The following is an 18,711-nucleotide window of genomic DNA, read 5'->3' as shown; positions in this document are numbered from 1 at the left end:
TGGATTTGTACCAGTAAAACAGGTATAGAAGGAAAGAACTAATGTATTTGCCTCTGGAAAACTAGTTTGTTACTCAAAGCTACTAAAACTCTACTTGTGGGTATTGGTTTATTATTTTTAACTCAAATTTCAGGGTGATAATAAAAAATGCAAATCTAAGTTTTATTTTTCATGATTACAAAATATGCAGGGAGATAGGGTATTATGAACATAAATTCAATCCCTCATTGGGCATGTCTTATCCTCCAAAATTTCCTGTATTCATTTTGAAGCAGAAGAGAAGTGTAATATGTGAGAAATATTAAAAAGTAGTGTGGTAAAGTTCTACATTAAAATATTTTTAAACTTAAAAAAACTGTAAATTTACAAGAATTAAAAATGGAAAAATTGCTATCACATGAAATGTAGAGATTATTCAAATACTCAGACTCACTAGTAATATGAAGTTAATGTAAAAATAACCCTTCCTTTGCCTATGGATCTATTATTCTACAGATTTTGCAGTTAAAGTTTCACAGAGACATGCTACATTTAAACAACTCAAAATGGAAAAAAATTAACTTCTTGTAACTATTAAAATATGCATCATATTTTCACACGATAGCCAAATATATGATCAAATATCTTCATTGCAGGGAACAATTATAATATCTTCATATTTTTCTGCCTTATGATACCTATTAAAATTCAAATTTCAGATTAAGAATGAAGATTATCAAGCATAAAAATAGCTCAATAGACTCCTTTTTACATATACTTGCTCCTGACAAATATTTCAGTAATGTGATGACTATAACTGAATGTGCCATTGAAGCTAAATGTTTTTAATACCGCTGTAAAAAGGACAAGCTATATAAATGAATTCATCTTTCTAGTGTAAATATTTCCACTTATCAATATACACTTATTGTTTCCATTCATTAGCACATCCCAAAAGAAAGTTTTCATCTTTTTAACACCATAGAAATTTGTTTGGGGTTAGTGTATGAAGGGGTCATATCAAAATTGAAGCCTTTTGTGTGTAGTTTCATTTTTTTAATGTGTGTTTAAGAGCCCCTGAATTCTCAGTGGTGTTATTCAAAAGTCATAACATGACTAACTATCCTCTGAATTTAAAATTATGCCACAAACAGTATATCTATGTTTATGAGAAAACAAAACTTTGGTTTAAAAAGTAACACATCTAGTTGAATGAACACAATATATTAAAACATTTCCAAAGATTATTTTCATTTTAAACTTTCATTACATTTAGAAACGCAACTAGTATAACTGCTGAAATAAAACTACATAATTTCTAAGAAGAATCCTTTAAGTAACTTTCATTTACTGTAACAGATAAACTGTCATTTTACTAATCAAAGGTGTCCTCTGAGCTTTACAATAATTGATTTCTTCAATGTTTTGAAGAGACAGTAACATTCACATAAAGAAATAATAGTGGGTTCTTTTCCTTTGGGAAACATTACAGTTAATCTAATATTTAAAACTGAATAAAGAGAGGATTAGATATAAACACATTTTTACCTCCACTCACATAAAGTCTATAAATGGAATTATCACATAACTACAACTAGTGTGGTTAAAAATCTCCAGGGCTCTTAAGACCAAAATGAAAAACAATTTCTTAACACAGTAGTTCCCCCTTAAATATGTTTCAACACACCCAGGGGATGCCTAAAACTGTGGATACTGCTAAGCCCTATATATACTATGTTTTTCCCTATACATACATACCAATGATAAATTTTAATTTATAAATCAGGTACAGCAAGAGATTAACCACAATAATAATGAAACAGAACAATTATAATAATATGCTGTCCTAAAATTTATGTGAATGTAGTCTCTCTCTCTCTGTCACTTCCCACCTCCCCCACCATTTCTTTCTCTCAAAATATCTTAATAGTTTTGGACTGCAATTGTCTGTGACTAACTGAAACTATGGATAAGGGGGGACAATTGTAATATTAAAATTACTTGCTAATCGCAGATCTTTAATAATCATCAAAGACAATGTCATCTTTACTTTGGACATCAATATATGAATAGTTTCTATAATATTTAGAATTTTACATTTAAAGGAATTTAGTAAAATTAAATTTCAGAAAATTCCTCAAAATATGTTTTAACATGTAATGCTATAGCATAACATAAACCCTCAAGATACATTTTCTTTTTCGGAAGCAGTAGCAAATTAAATGCAAACACTATTATACACTTTAATAGAAAGAAGCACTACCTGGATGAGTTTTGGAAAGAAGGGCATTATATTAAAGGAATTTCCAGAGAACACAGTAATATTAATAATACAGATAAAAACTGGAAAGTGATCCTAATCTAGCTCCCCTCTACTATTTGTCTTTTATCCTTTCCACATCTACCACATATATTGAAAGATTTTGACTTCCAAAAGATAAATTTATATCTATATTTTAAAAAATTAAAGTAGTATCAACTTGCCAGAGCACCTGATTAGTATGTAATAAACAGCATTACTACACTGAGATAATACAATATTAGCCAAAATCAATTTGTCATTTTGAGAAGTATGAAAGTTTTATAGCTAAACTATTCATATTAGTTTTAACAAATATTAAATATCATTTCTAAACTTTAGCTACTACATGTAAACATTTATAGGGCTCAAAAGACTAGACCACAATTGAGAATTAGCTCTAGGGTATAAATCCTTCTTTTAAGAAGTAAGGAAATTTAACTAGACAACTTACTTACATTCAGCTGCCAGTTAATGGCAGATATTTCTTACTTACAAATTGATATTTTCACAATACTATATTCACATAGATGCATTTTATAAATTTTAGAGATCAGATATTTAAATAGTGCTCCTCAGGATGCAATGGGAACAGAGGCTCCCTGATTGATTCAGCCTTCTCTTCTAATAATTAAGGACATAAATTGTCACTTGCCCTATTCCATTATGGAAGGAAGGCCTTCACACTACCTGCCTATAATTATGATTTTTCCTTCCTGAATCTATAATTTTACTGTAATAGATCATCTAACATGTCTAGAAGATTGTTTACCTCTGCAGAGAATTCCACTTCCTGTCTAATAGTTATATATTTATATTTAATAAGCTCTTTTTCCATGGGATTACTTTTTAACATACAGTCATTCCAAGTAAACCCTCACTGATGTTGCACTGGCCATAAACAGAAAATCAGAGAGGCAGAGAGTATTAAGATGAATGATTTATTTGAAGGCAGGGAGGGACTCCAGTTTGCAAATATATTATAGATAGTACTGATCTTTGATGGGTACTTAAAAATAGACTAAGAAGAACCCATATCACTCACTAATTCTATAGCTTAGAACACTCTGGATTATTTTTACATGTCTTTAAATATTATATTTTTTATGTGGAAAAAAGAAGGTAAGCAATTATACTGTTGTTTTATATTGTTACAAAAACCATCCATATAAAAATATATGGAGAAATGCAATAGCAAATAAAATATTAAGATTAATACAATAGAATACATTATAATAAAAGAATACTGATAAAAACAGAAACTAGCTTTTTGAATAAATGAGGTATGAACAATAAATCTAATGCATACTTTTGCTCCTCAGATGATTTTGTTTCTTCGTTCCTTTCGATTAACAAATATACACAATTTATATAATCAGTTGTTATTTTGTAAGAATATTATTGTTTTCATCAATTTTAGGATTATGAGGAAAAATAACTAATTCTAATACAGAAATTTATCCAATGGATGTGCTCTTTAAACAGAGTTGGATTATTAGATAATCAAAAAATGGAAAAGACTTGATTCCCAAAAAAAGAATGTTATAATAAATTTCTAGGAGATAAAATATTTTTCAAAAACCAAAAATAAATATTTATCACTCAGAATTTTAAATTTCAACAGACACTTATGAAAAATAAAGTATGTCTTTATAGCATAACTAAATACCTAAGTTAAATATATTACAAAATTATTTAAACATAATAATTGTATTCACTATAAATTCCAATACCATTTTTAGAAACTGTTTGCAACAAACCAATGCTTTTACAAATACTAACTTAAAATTACAGTGATAAAGTTTGCTCTACAGCTTAAAAAATACTAGAGTGATTTTTGAATATTAGTATTTAAAAATGATTTGAAACTCTGCATTCCAAGAGAGCATGGTAATTAACAGACAATAGAGATTCATATATTTGCTTAAATCTTTAAACAAAAGATTAAATAATATTACTGATACCTCTCTCCGTCGAGAAGCCCAACAAGTCTGTTTGATCTTCCATACCACAGCAGCCACCAGCAATAAGGATAGGAAACAACTGGAAAATAAAACACAAATAATTTTTGCTCAAAACTTATTTGAACTATGTAATGAAAAAACAGTACATGAAAGACTCAAATACATATATATATATAAGTAACAACTTTGTCTAGGTAAACAATCAAAAATATGATAAATTTCCAATGCTTAAAATGTTCTCTCAAAACCAAAATGTACAGGTAGAAAAAATATTTATATTTCTTGCTATAGATTATGGTCAATATTTAGAATTTTCTCTGTCAGAAGGAATGTAAATTTATAATTATATTGGTCTTATGAAGCAACAGAAATCACAACCAAAATCTATCTAGAATTGCTATTATGAGTCATAAAATATGGAAATTTTATAAATCCAAACGTCACACATGTACATTTATATTATTTTTATCACTATTTTACATATGAACATATTAAATAACCTTTATATATGAACATATGAAATTACATCTGAACATATTATATATGAACATATTAAATGACCTTTATGTATGAACATATTAAATAACCAAAATAACCTTTGGTTCCCAACCCTTTTGGCAATCATTTGGCAATGTCTGGAGACATTTTTGTTTGTCAGAACTGGGAGACGAGTGCAGGGGTGTTGCAAGAATTCTACAATGCACAAGACTGTCCCCAACAGCAAAGGATCAGCAATACAAAATGTCAGTAGTACAGAGGCTGAGAAACCCTGGCATATGCTAATGTTTACTTTAAGAAATAAGTCAGTTACAATGTTCATACATGTGGTCTAATATATTAGGTACTATATGCAATAAACTATGATAATGCAGGGTACTTTGTTAGAAGTAACTCAAGCCTGACAAATCTCAAAATGACAGAGATTTACATGAATCTCATTAATCAATCTCAACCCTGTATCACTGTTTATTTTCCCTTTCTTTGCTCTGTGGTCATAGATTATGCTATAAGAAGACCCAGAAGTGAACAGACCTGGGACACTACAAATTCACTGGTCACTGGACATTACAAGAAAAACCTGGTTCTCATCCTTAATCATTGTGTTCATCACTTAAGTCACTCATAAGCAGTGGCAATTTTTGACACTTTCCACTCTTGTCAAGTCTTCAATATATTTTTTCTCCTTGCCTATGCCTCATTTGAAGCAGAAGACCTTAGAATATCCTTCAATGACAACGATAACAATGTCACTTTTAACATCTATCCATTGAGTGCTGCACACATTCCAGATGCTGTGCTAGTACGTCACATCGATGATTGGATTTAGTCTTAGAAATCCTTCAAGATAGTATATACTATTCTTATTTGAGAAAAGAGGAATCCAGTCCTCAGAGATTTTGAAGTTAATTGCTTATAGTCCCACACGGAGTAAGTCGTAGTACCAAAATACAAATCCAGCTACTTAAGCCTCCAACTTTTTTCCTTTCCATATGCTGGCAGCTCTAAGTGTGCCCACTATCCATCCCATAATCACTCTGTTTCCATATCCATTCTCTAATCCCACCTCCAGAATCAAAGGAAATCTATTTTTTAAAAAGTCAGTGATACTAACCTTTCCAACCATAGAAGTGATTTTTAACATAGCACCCTTTATGTAATATTCAATATTTTAGGGGACACTTTTCTCAGAATTTGCTTTCAACAGAAAGTCACCGTGATTTTCTAGAAATTGTATAAACTGGTGCTTTCTCTATTATCAGACTTTAACTTCTCAATTGACAATACCAATCATTCATTCTTTAAAACTCTCTCCTGAATACTTTCTTTCATTTCGTTTTGTTTTGTTTTGTTTTGTTTTCCTTAATACTTCCTAACCTAATACAGGTTAAATGAATATAGGTTACATTCCAAATTCCCTCTTTTAAATTACGAACATTCCTTAAAATTCACTTCATGCAATTGTGCTCTTCTTTTCTCTTGCCCTCAAAGAGAAAGCTCAGTTATTTTCCTGATTTCAACTATGACCTCAATTTAAATGATTTCCAAATCTGCATCTTTACACCTGTCAAAATGAGAGCATCTTATCCTTGAAAGGGATATAAAAGATTTCTTAGTTTCAAGTCCCTCCCAGGAAGGAAATTCCCAGTACAGCTCTGATAGTGATCCAGCACCTAATTAAATACTCACTGTAGCTGAGAAGTTGCTGACTGACAAGTTAGTGCATTCTATTTCTAGTTAATTCAAATTTTGAAAAAAAAAAATATATATATATATATATATTTTTTTTTTAGATGGAGTCTCACTCTGTCACCCAGGCTGAAGTGTAGTGGCACAATCTTGGCTCACTGCAACCCCTGCCTCCCAGATTTCAGCAATTCTCCCACCTCGGCCTCCTGAGTAGCTAGGATTACAGGTGCACACCACCACCTCGGCTAATTTTTTTGTATTTTTAGTAGAGATGGGGTTTCACCATGTTGGCCAGGCTGGCCTCGAACTCATGACCTCAGGTGATCTGCCGGCCTCGGCCTTCCAAAGTGCTGAAATTATAGGCGTGAGCCACCACACCTGGCCAATATTCTAACTTTTATCAACCAGTGCTGTGTCTGCCTTCTAGGTTAAACAAAATCAGTCTGCTGTATGCTAAAACTTCTTTATATATTTAAAGAATATACAGGTTTTCTTGTATGCAAGATTGCCTCAAGTACAGTGTTTCTCAACCAGGAATGTTTTTGTTCTCCAGGCGATATCTGGCAGTGTATCTAGAGACATTTTTGGGTTTCACCACTTGACAGGCATCTAGTGGGATGTCACTTAAATATCATACAATATATAGGTCACCCTTCCAACAGCATTTTCCCAGCCCAGAATGCTAATATTGCCAAGGTTGAGGAACCCTTCTCTAGTCTGAATTATCATAGTGGTTATACTTCTCTTGTTATACCTGGAATAATAGTGTAACTTTTTTTTTTTTTTTGAGACAGAGTCTCACTCTGTTGCCCAGGCTGGAGTGCAGTGGGGTGATCTCAGCCTCACTGCAGCCTCTGCCTCCCGGGTTCAAGCAACTCTCCTGCCTCAGCCTCCTGAGTAGCTGGGACTACAGATGTGCACCACCACGCCCACTTAATTTGTTTTGTATTTTTAGTAGAGACGGGGTTACACCATGTTGGCCAGGATGGTCTCGATCTCCTGACCTCATGATCTGCCCTCCCCAGCCTCCCAAAGTGCTGGGATTACAGGCGTGAGCCACCGCGCCTGGCCAATGTAACTCTTAAAATATGGTACTGAGAATGGACACTTTAGATATGATCTGAGGGTTCATTTTTCTGAATTTCAGTCAGACCATCATACCCTTAAGAATTGTGATACAAATATTAATATCACCTCAAACCTACCATGTCCAAGCTGAACCATTAATAATGTTCATGATTAGAAAAGCAACTAACATCTATTGAGTAATACGTACCAAGCACTATGCTGAGTGTTTTACATGAATTACCTCTTTAATTCCTAAAATTACAGGTGATAGATCAAGTATACTGTCATGTATTCATTTAAAACATGAGAAAGCTAAGTCACAGAGAGTTGAAGTAAACTGTCTAAGGTTCAAAGTATTAAACTGCAAGTTCTTCCCTTTCCCCTGACTTCTCTGTTTCACCATTACTTTCCAGCTAAAATGTTAAAAACAATTTACATTTCAATTATATCATCCCTTACATCCAGATACCAGATCCTGTCAACAGTTTCTTTCAGAATATCTGTCGTAGTAAATAATAGTGTATATAGAAAAGTTACTTATATTCAGTAGATACAACTTAAATACCAAAATGTATTTTTATATGATTAATAATTCACAACATTCCTCTTCGTTAAGAGTTACATAATAAAGATTCAGTTTGAGACGGGAATACTAGTTGAATTTCTCATGAGGAGCTTAAATTCTTTCTTATCTAAACTTTATGACTCAACTGAGTATCGTTTTTGTAATGATGTACAAGGACAGCATAAAATATACAATTTTCATAATCTCACTTTCTTGAAACAAGGAGTTATACACTTTAAGGGTTTGTGTCAGATGCTTTCTATGGTAATTCCTATTAGGTTAGCAGTAAAAGAGCTAACGTGATGTAGAAACTTGGCTACTAAAATCAATAAACAGTGTAAGAAAATATTTTTAAAATAATATTCTCATAATCTGCAGTAAATATCAAAAATCCAGTAAAATATATGTTACTACTTGGGAGATAGTAGGTGTCAATACATTTTTGCTAAATAAATGATTTTTTTTTTTTTTTTTGAGACAGAGTCTCACTCTGTCACCCAGGCTAGAGTGCAGTGGCGTGATCTTGGCTCAGTGCAAGCTCCGCCTCCCGGGTTCACGCCATTCTCCTGCCTCAGCCTCCCTAAATTGGTTTTTAAATTGATTTGAATAACATCATTTTTTCTAATACTGAATGTCTCATTTGGCACTATTATCCTTATATAGGGTAATACTTTATAAATGTTCTTGATTTCTAATAAATTACATTGCAAACAAAAGTGACAGTTCTCTTAAAAAATATACATACAAACAAAAAACAGTTTAAGAACACTTGCTTTGCTAAAAAGCAAAACAAACAAACAAACAATAAATATTTGTCATATTTATTCAGCATAGTTAAAAAGTTATATTCTTCCTTTGGTGACTAGTAGAGAGTCTCCGTGTTTATTGACAATCTTGGACACCTGAAGAATGACAGAATTTCCATCATCTGAATTTCTTAAATGACCATGTGAAGCAGTGTCCCTTATTCCATGCTATCCCTTCTGATATAGTTTGGATATTTGTCCCGACTCAAATCTCAGGTTGAATTGTAATCCCAGTGTTGGAGGTGGGGCCTGGTATTCGGGTCAGGGGAAAAGATCCTTCGTGGCTTGATGCTGACTTCACAAAGTGAGTGAGTTCTCCTAAGATCTGGCCATTTAAAAATGTGTGGCACTTCTCCTTCCCTAACTCTCTTGCTTGTTCCTGCTTTCGCCATGTGACAAGCCTGCCCCTCCTTCACCTTCTACCATGATTGTAAACTTCCTGAGGCTGCTCTAGAAGTTGAGCAGATGCCAGCACCATCCTTCCTGTAAAGCCTGCAGAACCGTGAGCCAATTAAACCTCTTTTCTTTATAATTTATCCAGACTCAGATATTTTTTATAGCATTGCAAGAACAGCCTACTACACCTTCCACTGGCTCCTTTTTTGCCCACTGGACTTGATGTGACACAGAAGCATTGTAAACTTTTATTATGTTAAGTGACATATTTGTAGGTTTGTGTATTCTAGTTAGCTTTTCTCTATCTCTTAAATCAAAGGGTTTAATGGGTATCATTGAACATTAGTATGTTTTAATTTGGTATTGTGGCAAATTTGTCAGAGAAAAATAAGTATCTACTGCTTTCCTTCAGGTCTTCTTTTCCTATCACATTATGCAAAAGCTTTTATGCTCCATGATATAGATATTGATGGGGGAATAATTGGGCTTTCTTTTTCAAAAAAAAGTATGCTGTACGATAATAATATCAAAAGATCTGAAAGGTTCAACACCCCTCAGTACAATCCACCCAAAGGAAATAGGTAGTAAAAAGAACAAAGAAAGAAAGAAAGAAAACAAACATTAAAAAGCAAGTACATCAGCTACAGGAATAAAAAAGGGAAGCATAAAAACTTAGGGAGAGATATTTCGATAATTTGATTTTATTATTCATAAAATGGTCATTTTGAAAGGATTCTTAATGTAAAAAAATGGAACTTATTAGGTAATCTCATTTAGGGAAAATTAAAAGAATTCAATATAAGTAACATAGTGTGCTATAAGGTTACATTGTAATGCAGGTTGCTAGTGACAAATAAATACCCACTGGTGGTAATCTAGTTGGCCAATTGTAAAAAGAGATAATATTGTCGCTATTTTATAGCAATTTGAGGTTAACTGATCATAAATGTCAAGTCTTAAGTACATATTTTAAAAGATGGTTTGGGCATATTATTATATGTCACTGAAAAATGTTAGAAACTGGGAAATTGTGTTGAAATGAAGAAATTTACCTCCTAATAACTGTTATTCCACAAAATATCTTTCAATTTTATACCTTCATGACATTTAAAGGATTTTTTCTTACAAACTAACATATTAACAGAATACACTTCTAACTTAAAATGCAATAAAAATATGAATATTAAAAAGAAAAAATTGCTTATATGTTCAAGTCATCAGTTTGAAAAAGATGAAAAATCAAAAGCCCAGTGGCTGAATGTGGTAAATAACACACTCATAGAATAAATTGGTCAAACTTCTGAGGGTTGTTAAGCAAGAGTTACCGTACCTTAGGAGCACTATTAGTTAAGATTATTTCAAATGCAAGTAACAGAAAACCTAACTAAAACTGGTATAAAGAAGAGATCTACATGAAGTTTACACTCTCTGGTATGAATTGAATTGTGTTCTCAAATTCATATGTTAAAGCCCTAACCCCCAGTGTGGCTGTATTTGGAGACAGGGCCTTTAGGACATAATTAGGTTTAAATGAAGTTAATAAACATGGGATTCTGATCTGATATAATTAATGTCCTTAAAGGAGAGACACCAAAGAACTTGCATACTCTCCCTCTCTTCCTGCATGCATGGAGGAAAGGCCATGTGAGTACACAGTGTGAAGGCAGCCATTTGCAGAGCCAGGAAGACAGGTTTTACCAGAAACCAACAACTGGTACCCTGATCTTGAACTGTCTACCCTCTGGAACTGGGAGATAATACATTTCTATTGTTTAACCCACTTAGTCTGTGTTATTTTGTTATGGCAGCCCAAGCAGACTAAGACACTTCCCAAAGTCCAAAGGAAGAAAAGTTCCAGGTTTGGTCTGATCAGGGTCCTAGCTACATTTTCTTATGATTCTCTGGACTATGCATAACACTACGCACCAACTTTATTTTCAGGCTTGTTTAATTCTTAGGAACAAAAATGAACGCAGCAGTTACAAGGCTTGTATAATACACTATTATACATGCCCACTCCTTACCAAACATTGATGATGCAATAAATGGCATTGGCACAATCATGAAGCTAGTGAGAGACAAATCCCATTTAAATTGGATGGTTTGCTACACAGCCACGTGGAGGGAGTTAAATGAAGGCTGGGAAATAATAAAATCTACTAGATATCATTTATGAAAAATTTATAGAACAGTACCTAAATTAACCTCCCTGCCACGGTTCTGTAACAGATTTTGAGGCTACAGAGCATCTTTAGTCACTCTTAAATTTTTTCCTAAAACTCTACAGAAAATGGAGTAGTCTCAAGCCTCATCTGATGGCATATTAGAAAGACTAATATCTAATAAGGAAAATCTTCCTGGGTAAGTCCTATTACAAGTAGCCTACTTGGATAATACCTTATTCTTCCAAAATTGCAACAAAAAGTGACAAAGGACAATGTATACAGTGTTTCTTCCTACATTAAATGTTTTTTGAAGCACATCTTTTAAAACCATATAGTTAGGACGAAAATTTTAATTATTTTGAAAACCTTTCCTAAATCATTAATGTGTAACACAATAGAGAAACCCTAAGTATATAGCTCAATAAATTATCACAAAGACAATATACCCTTGAAACCACCAGCTTGAAGAAACAGAACTTAATTCATTCTCTCCTTCTCAAAAGGAACTATCACATTTATTTTTAATGCCATACTTCAGTCTTGTCTATTGCTAAATTTTTTACAAATATAACACTATAGTATTTTTTTTTGTTTCTGTCTCTATCATTCAACACTATGTTCATGTTACCTATTTTGATCCTTTGGCAATCGTTTTATTTTCCCATTGCTCCACATTATATGAGTATATTTTTCTATTCTATTATTTTTGGGTATTTTGATTATTCCCAGTTTGGGGCATGTAAAACATGCTTCTATAAATATGGTACACATGACTTTGATGACATGGAATTGTTGGGCCATGGAGTATATGTAAATTCAACTTTAGAATATAATGTCAACTTGTTTTCAAAGCCATTACATCAATTTCTAGTGTACTAAAAGTATTAATAGTTCTGAATCCTCTCCAACATTTGGTATTATTTGTCTTTTTCTTTTTATCCACTGTAGAAGGTATATAATGGTATTACATTGTGGTTTTAATTTGAATTCCCAGATAAAAATGAAGTTGAGCACTCTTGCATATTTTGTTGGACACTTGGATGTCTTCTTTTGTGAAGTGTATGTCAGTCTCTTGTCATTTTTGGAGAAAGGAGTTTTCAGACTATTCTTAATTGATTTATATGAGTTACATAGTGTGAATATAAGGCCTTTGGCTTTTATACAGTTTGCAAATATTTCGTACTACTGTGTGACTTGACTCGTCATAATGTTAATGGTGTCTTTTGATAAGAAAAAGTGTTAGGTTTTTTGTAGTCTAATTTTGTTATAGTATTTTATGTGTCCTGTTTAAGAATCCATTCTATATTCTAATGTTAGGAAGAATAATTCCTACATTACCTTCTAGATGTTTCATTGTTTTTACCTTTCCTCCTAGAATTTATTTTATATTCGAAGCAGGGATCAAATGTCACCTTTCTCATATGCATAGGTAATAGATCTAGTACCTGATCAAAGTTTTCTTAAAGCACTAAACATTGAGAGATAGTCCTTGACTTGGTAATTAAACTTAAGAATGACTACTTCCATTAGAGCCCTGTTCCCCCCCCCTTTTTTTTTTTAGATGGAGTTTTGCTCTTGTTGCCCAGGCTGGAGTGCAATGGCATGATCTTAGTTCACTGCAACCTCTGCCTCCTGGGTTCAAGCAATTCTGCCTCAGCCTCCCAAGTAGCTAGGATTATAGGCGCGTGCTACCACTCCTGACTAATTTTTGTATTTTTAGTAGAGACGGGGTTTCACTATTTTGGCCAGGCTGGTCTTGAACTCCTGACCTCGTGATCCACCTGCCTTAGCCTCCCAAAGTGCTGGGATTACAGGTGTGAGCCACCATGCCCGGCCTCCACTGTACCCTTTAATCCATCTCTCTTGTGCTACCTTGACTTTACAAAGGGATTGAGGTATTATTTATAGATAATGTTGATATTCTCTAGAGAGATATTTTGTTTTATCCATCTGGAGGCTATGGTCACAATGCATCCAAAGCTTTTGAAGTGCTTCTTGAGTCTGTGCAATGGGAGGGCTACCCACTGTTCAGTCTGGGCCCAAAGCAGAGTTCTACCTATGAGCTCATTTCTCCAATTATTTCGTATGATAATGTTAATTAGGATCAGATCAGCACACAGGCAGCTCAGGGGAGATCCCAGAAGTTTATAAAGCACTTTATTTATTTATTTATTTATTTATTTATTTATTATTATTATACTTTAAGTTCTAGGGTAAATGTGCACAATGTGCAGGTTTGTTACATATGTATACGTGTGCCATGTTGGTGTGCTGCACTCATTAACTCATCATTTACATTAGGCATATCTCCTAATGCTAGCCCTCCCCCTCCCCCCACCCCATAACATTTGATGGGAAGGCTTTTCTATCTCCATTATCTCCTAGGTCCTTTCTGGATTTGTGGGCTCTACTTTTCCATCATGTGGTCAGAAACTACACACTTTTCCTATTGTACCATGTTTTGAGCTGGGAGGACAGACAAGAAGGAAATCGACAGGGTTTATCTTGGCTCTCTGTAGCCAGAGCTCCACTATGATTAGAGGAATATTCCCTTCCCTTGGGATTGTGGTTCTTACAGCTTCCCGCTGTGAGCCATTTTGCTGCTGCCCATGTTCCTGCTTCAGACTGCCTGGGGTATGGGTGAGTGAATTCAGGAAAAAGAGAAAAAATGGGAGGGAGGTCTCCCTCATTCTCTCTGAGCTTAAGAGTTCCCTTTTCCACATCATGGGCCAGAACTAGAGGACTTTACCCTGTCCAAACTATAGTAGTTACTTCCAAGTTTCAAATTGCATTGACTTCAGGTCAGGGGGCACTAAAGGGGAAAAATGGCAAACTTCTAGATGGTTCACCAGTACTTTGAATTCTGGTGTGCTTCTCTGCTCTGCCTGCTGATATCATATACCAAATAGCTGCCCATGAATTTTGTCCAGGTTTCATGGTTGAGTTCACTTAGAGAAAAAGAGATGTGTGTTTACACAATCTTACCTGGAACTGGAACCCTATGGTGAATGTTTGACAAAGTTGCAAAAGCATTTCAAAATGGAAAGGCTAGTCTTTATAACAAATCATGGTGTAACAACAGGATATCCACATGTGAAATAATCAGCATTGAATTACACCTCAACATAAAAAATAACTGAAATGGATCACAGATCTAAAGGTACAATGTAAAAATACAGTCGTGTCACTTACTAATGGGGATATGTTCTAAGAAATGCATCATTAGACAAATTTCATCCCTGTGCAAACATCACAGAGGGTGCTTAAACAAACACTGATGGTATACCCTACTACACATGAAAGCGATTGGTATAGCCTATTGTTACTAGGGTACAAACCTATATAGCATGTTACTGTATTGAATACTGTAGGTAATTATAACACAATGGTTTTTGTGTATCTAAACATAGAAAAGGTACAGTAAACATATAGCAATATAATCTTATAAGTACCATCATATATGTGGTCTGTCATAGACCAAAATGTTATGTAGTGCATTGACTGTATAAAACTGCTAGAAAGAAATCTATGTTAACTTGAGTTAGGGAGAGTCCTTGGATATGACATCAAAAGCATAATCAAGTTTTTAAAAAAATGCATTAAATTGAATTTTATAAAAACTAAAACTTTTCACTCCATAAAAGATACTGTTAAGAGAATGAAAAGACAATTCAAAGACTGAGGGAAAATATTTGCAAATCACATCTGGCAAAAGAGTTGTATCCAGAATATACAAAAAACATTCAATATTCAAAAATAAAGAGCTAAACTAAAAAGCAATTAAAAATAGGCAAAAGATTTGAAAAATACTTCACCAAAGAAAATGAAAGTGTAACTAATAAGCACATGAAAAGATACTCAACGTCATTAGCCATTAAGGAAATGCAAGTTAAAATTACCACAAGATACCACTACACATTTATCAGAATGGCTAAAATAAAAAATGTTGACAGGACCAAGCACTGGTAAGAATGTGCAACAACTGGAACCCTGAGCTTTGCTGGTCGCAGCACAAAATTGTACAGTCACTCTGAAAAACAGTGGCAGTTATTATAAGGATGAATATACATCCACCCTATGACCCAGCAACCCTACTTTCTGGTATTTATGCTAGAGAAATGAAAACTTATGTTTGTGTAAAACTTGTATGTATGTTGATCACAGCAGCATTATTTATAAGCACCAAAAACTGTAACAATCCATACCTCTCAATGGGTGAATGGATAAACAAAGTGTGATATATCCATATAATGAAATACTACTTAGCAATGAAATGAAATGGACTATTGATACAAAAAAGCACCTTGGATGAATCTTAAATGCAGTAGACTAAGGGAAAGAAGCCATTTGAATGACATTCTGGAAAAGGCAAAACTGTGAGAACAGAGATCAGGTCAATGGTTGCCAGCATGTATGGGTGGGGAGAAAGTCTGACTGCAAAGAAGGCTCTATGAGGTATTCACTGGGGCTTTGGCATTGTTCTGTATCCTGGGAGAGGTGGTAATTATAATAAATGATGCATGTGTTAAAACTCACACAACTGTACTCCCCGCAAAAGGAATTTTACTGTACAGAAATTTTAAAATGCTTCCAACAGAAGTAAAAAACAAACAAACAAACAAACAATAAGCACAAAAAATGCTGGAAAAAAAAGCAAGTAATTAACCACTGCCCCCTCTAACAATGAAAAAGTGACTGGTATACTTTAAGTATGAGAATACTCATACTTTGAATTATAAATGTAAAAGGAAGATTTTAAACAGTGGAGTTAATAATTTATGTTTAAAATAACCACTTTGGCTAATTTACATACAATATATTGACAGAAAGAAGTTAGAACTGATGTTCATATAGGGCATTAAAGAAAGAGGATTTAAATGAGTCCCAAGTATTCAAGTGAGTTAAATAGTGATACCTATAACTGAGCTACAGAAAACTGGAAAAAAAGAGACTGTTTGCCAGTACAGTAAATTCAATTTAAAGCATGTTAAGTTTGAGGTGTAAAGCAATATTTAAGTCAAAGTGTGAAGTTACTGATATGACTCTTGGAGAAGTCTATTTCAGTGTCTAGTACGCTAAACCTCAGCTTTGTAAACTAGATGGGGAGCACTGGTTTAACTAAGTTGCAAGAAAACGTACCATCACTAGTTTACTCCCACCGCATTAAATATTTTGGTTTACAAGAACAGTTAGGTCCTAAGTATCTACTGTATTCCACAACAAAACCATGGAGAAAATTCCTAAGTGAACTTCCAGTACAGTAAGAAATCATTTATTGTTTCTACTTAGCAAAATCCATATCTTCAGGTCTCATTTCCATTAACATATCTATCATCATAATCTCATTTTTTTAAACAGAGACTTTTTTGTATTTGCAATTCTTCACAGTGTCCTTACACATTTTTTAAAAAACTTTTTGGCAAATATCCTAGGATTATATCACTTTGATGTAGAGATCCTGTGACTAAATTAGGTTCACCTTTTCTCTTCAGGGAGTTACATTTTCTTCTTTTTTCTCTTTCAAAATATGTTTATGTACAACATGATTAAATGTCTTATTTTTGGGAAGAGCCAAGATGGCTGAATAGGAACAGCTCCAGTCTGCAGCTCCCAGCATGAGCGACGCAGAAGACGGGTGATTTCTGCATTTCCATCTGAGGTACCGGGTTCATCTCACTAGGGAGTGCCAGACAATGGGCGCAGGACAGTGGGTGCAGCGCACAGTGCGAGAGCCGAAGCAAGGCGAGACATTGCCTCACTGGGGAAGCGCAAGGGGTCAGGGAATTCCCTTTCCTAGTCAAAGAAAGGGGTGACAGATGGCACCTGGAAAATCGGGTCAAGCCCACCCCAATACTGCTCTTTTCCGACGGGCTTAAAAAACGGCGCACCAGGAGATTATATCCCACACATGGCTCGGAGGGTCCTACGCCCACGGAGTCTCACTGATTGCTAGCACAGCAATCTGAGATCAAACTGCAAGGCGGCAGCGAGGATGGGGGAGGGGCGCCCGCCATTGCCCAGGCTTGCTTAGGTAAACAAAGAAGCTGGGAAGCTCAAACTTGGTGGTGCCCACCACAGCTCAAGGAGGCCTGCCTGCCTCTGTAGGCTCCACCTCTGGGGGCAGGGCACAGACAAACAAAAAGACAGCAGTAACCTCTGCAGACTTAAATGTACCTGTCTGACAGCTTTGAAGAGAGCAGTGGTTCTCCCAGCACACAGCTGGAGATCTGAGAACAGGCAGACTGCCTCCTCAAGTGGGTCCTTGACCCCTGACCCCCGAGCAGCCTAACTGGGAGGCACCCCCCAGTAGGGGCAGACTGACACCTCACACGGCCAGGTACTCCTCTGAGACAAAACTTCCAGAGGAACGATCAGACAGCAGCATTTGTGGTTCATGAAAATCCACTGTTCTGCAGATACCACTGCTGATACCCAGGCAAACAGGGTCTGGAGTGGAACTCTAGCAAACTCCAACAGACCTGCAGCTGAGGGTCCTGTCTGTTAGAAGGAAAACTAACAAACAGAAAGGACATCCACACCAAAAACCCATCTGTACATCACCATCATCAAAGACCAAAAGTAGATAAAACCACAAAGATGCGGAAAAAACAGAGCAGAAAAACTGGAAACTCTAAAAAGGAGAGCACCTCTCCTCCTCCAAAGGAACGCAGTTCCTCACCAGCAACGGAACAAAGCTGGACGGATAATGATTCTGACGAGTTGAGAGAAGAAGGCTTCAGACGATCAAACTGCTCCGAGCTACAGGAGGAAATTCAAACCAAAAGCAAAGAAGCTGAAAACTTTGAAAAAAATTTAGACTAATGTATAACTAGAATAACCAATACAGAGAAATGCTTAAAGGAGCTGATGGAGCTGAAAACCAAGGCTCGAGAACTACGTGAAGAATGCAGAAGCCTCAGGAGCCAATGCGATCAACTGGAAGAAAGTGTATCAGTGATGGACGATGAAATGAATGAAATGAAGCGAGAAGGGAAATTTAGAGAAAAAAGAATAAAAAGAAATGAACAAAGCCTCCAAGAAATATGGGGTTATGTGAAAAGACCAAATCTACGTCTGATTGGTGTACCTGAAAGTGATGGGGAGAATGGAACCAAGTTGGAAAACACTCTGCAGGATATTATCCAGGAGAACTTCCCCAATCTAGCAAGGCAGGCCAACATTCAGATTCAGGAAATACAGAGAACGCCACAAAGATACTCCTCGAGAAGAGCAACTCCAAGACACATAACTGTCAGATTCACCAAAGTTGAAATGAAGGAAA

General features: G+C 35.0%; 1 protein-coding gene across 4 annotated transcripts in view; it reads right to left on the bottom strand.

The window, feature by feature from the left end:
- The window catches only part of ATRNL1 (attractin like 1), an 857,023-nt gene that overhangs the window by 394,975 nt on the left and 443,337 nt on the right, over positions 1-18,711 (bottom strand). For all 4 annotated transcript variants that reach the window (XR_008619833.3, XM_034931565.3, XM_008950947.5 and 1 more), the window contains one exon: positions 4,243-4,321. Coding sequence is in view for 3 of the 4 variants with exons in the window: in XM_034931565.3 (XP_034787456.1) it covers positions 4,243-4,321 (79 nt within the window). In the remaining variant the exon portion in view is untranslated. The remainder of the gene's footprint in view (positions 1-4,242; positions 4,322-18,711) is intronic.

The sequence above is a fragment of the Pan paniscus genome, chromosome 8 (assembly GCF_029289425.2).
Source record: "Pan paniscus chromosome 8, NHGRI_mPanPan1-v2.0_pri, whole genome shotgun sequence".
Classification (NCBI taxonomy): Eukaryota; Metazoa; Chordata; class Mammalia; order Primates; family Hominidae; genus Pan; species Pan paniscus.
This window is presented reverse-complemented; position numbering and strand designations above follow the sequence as displayed.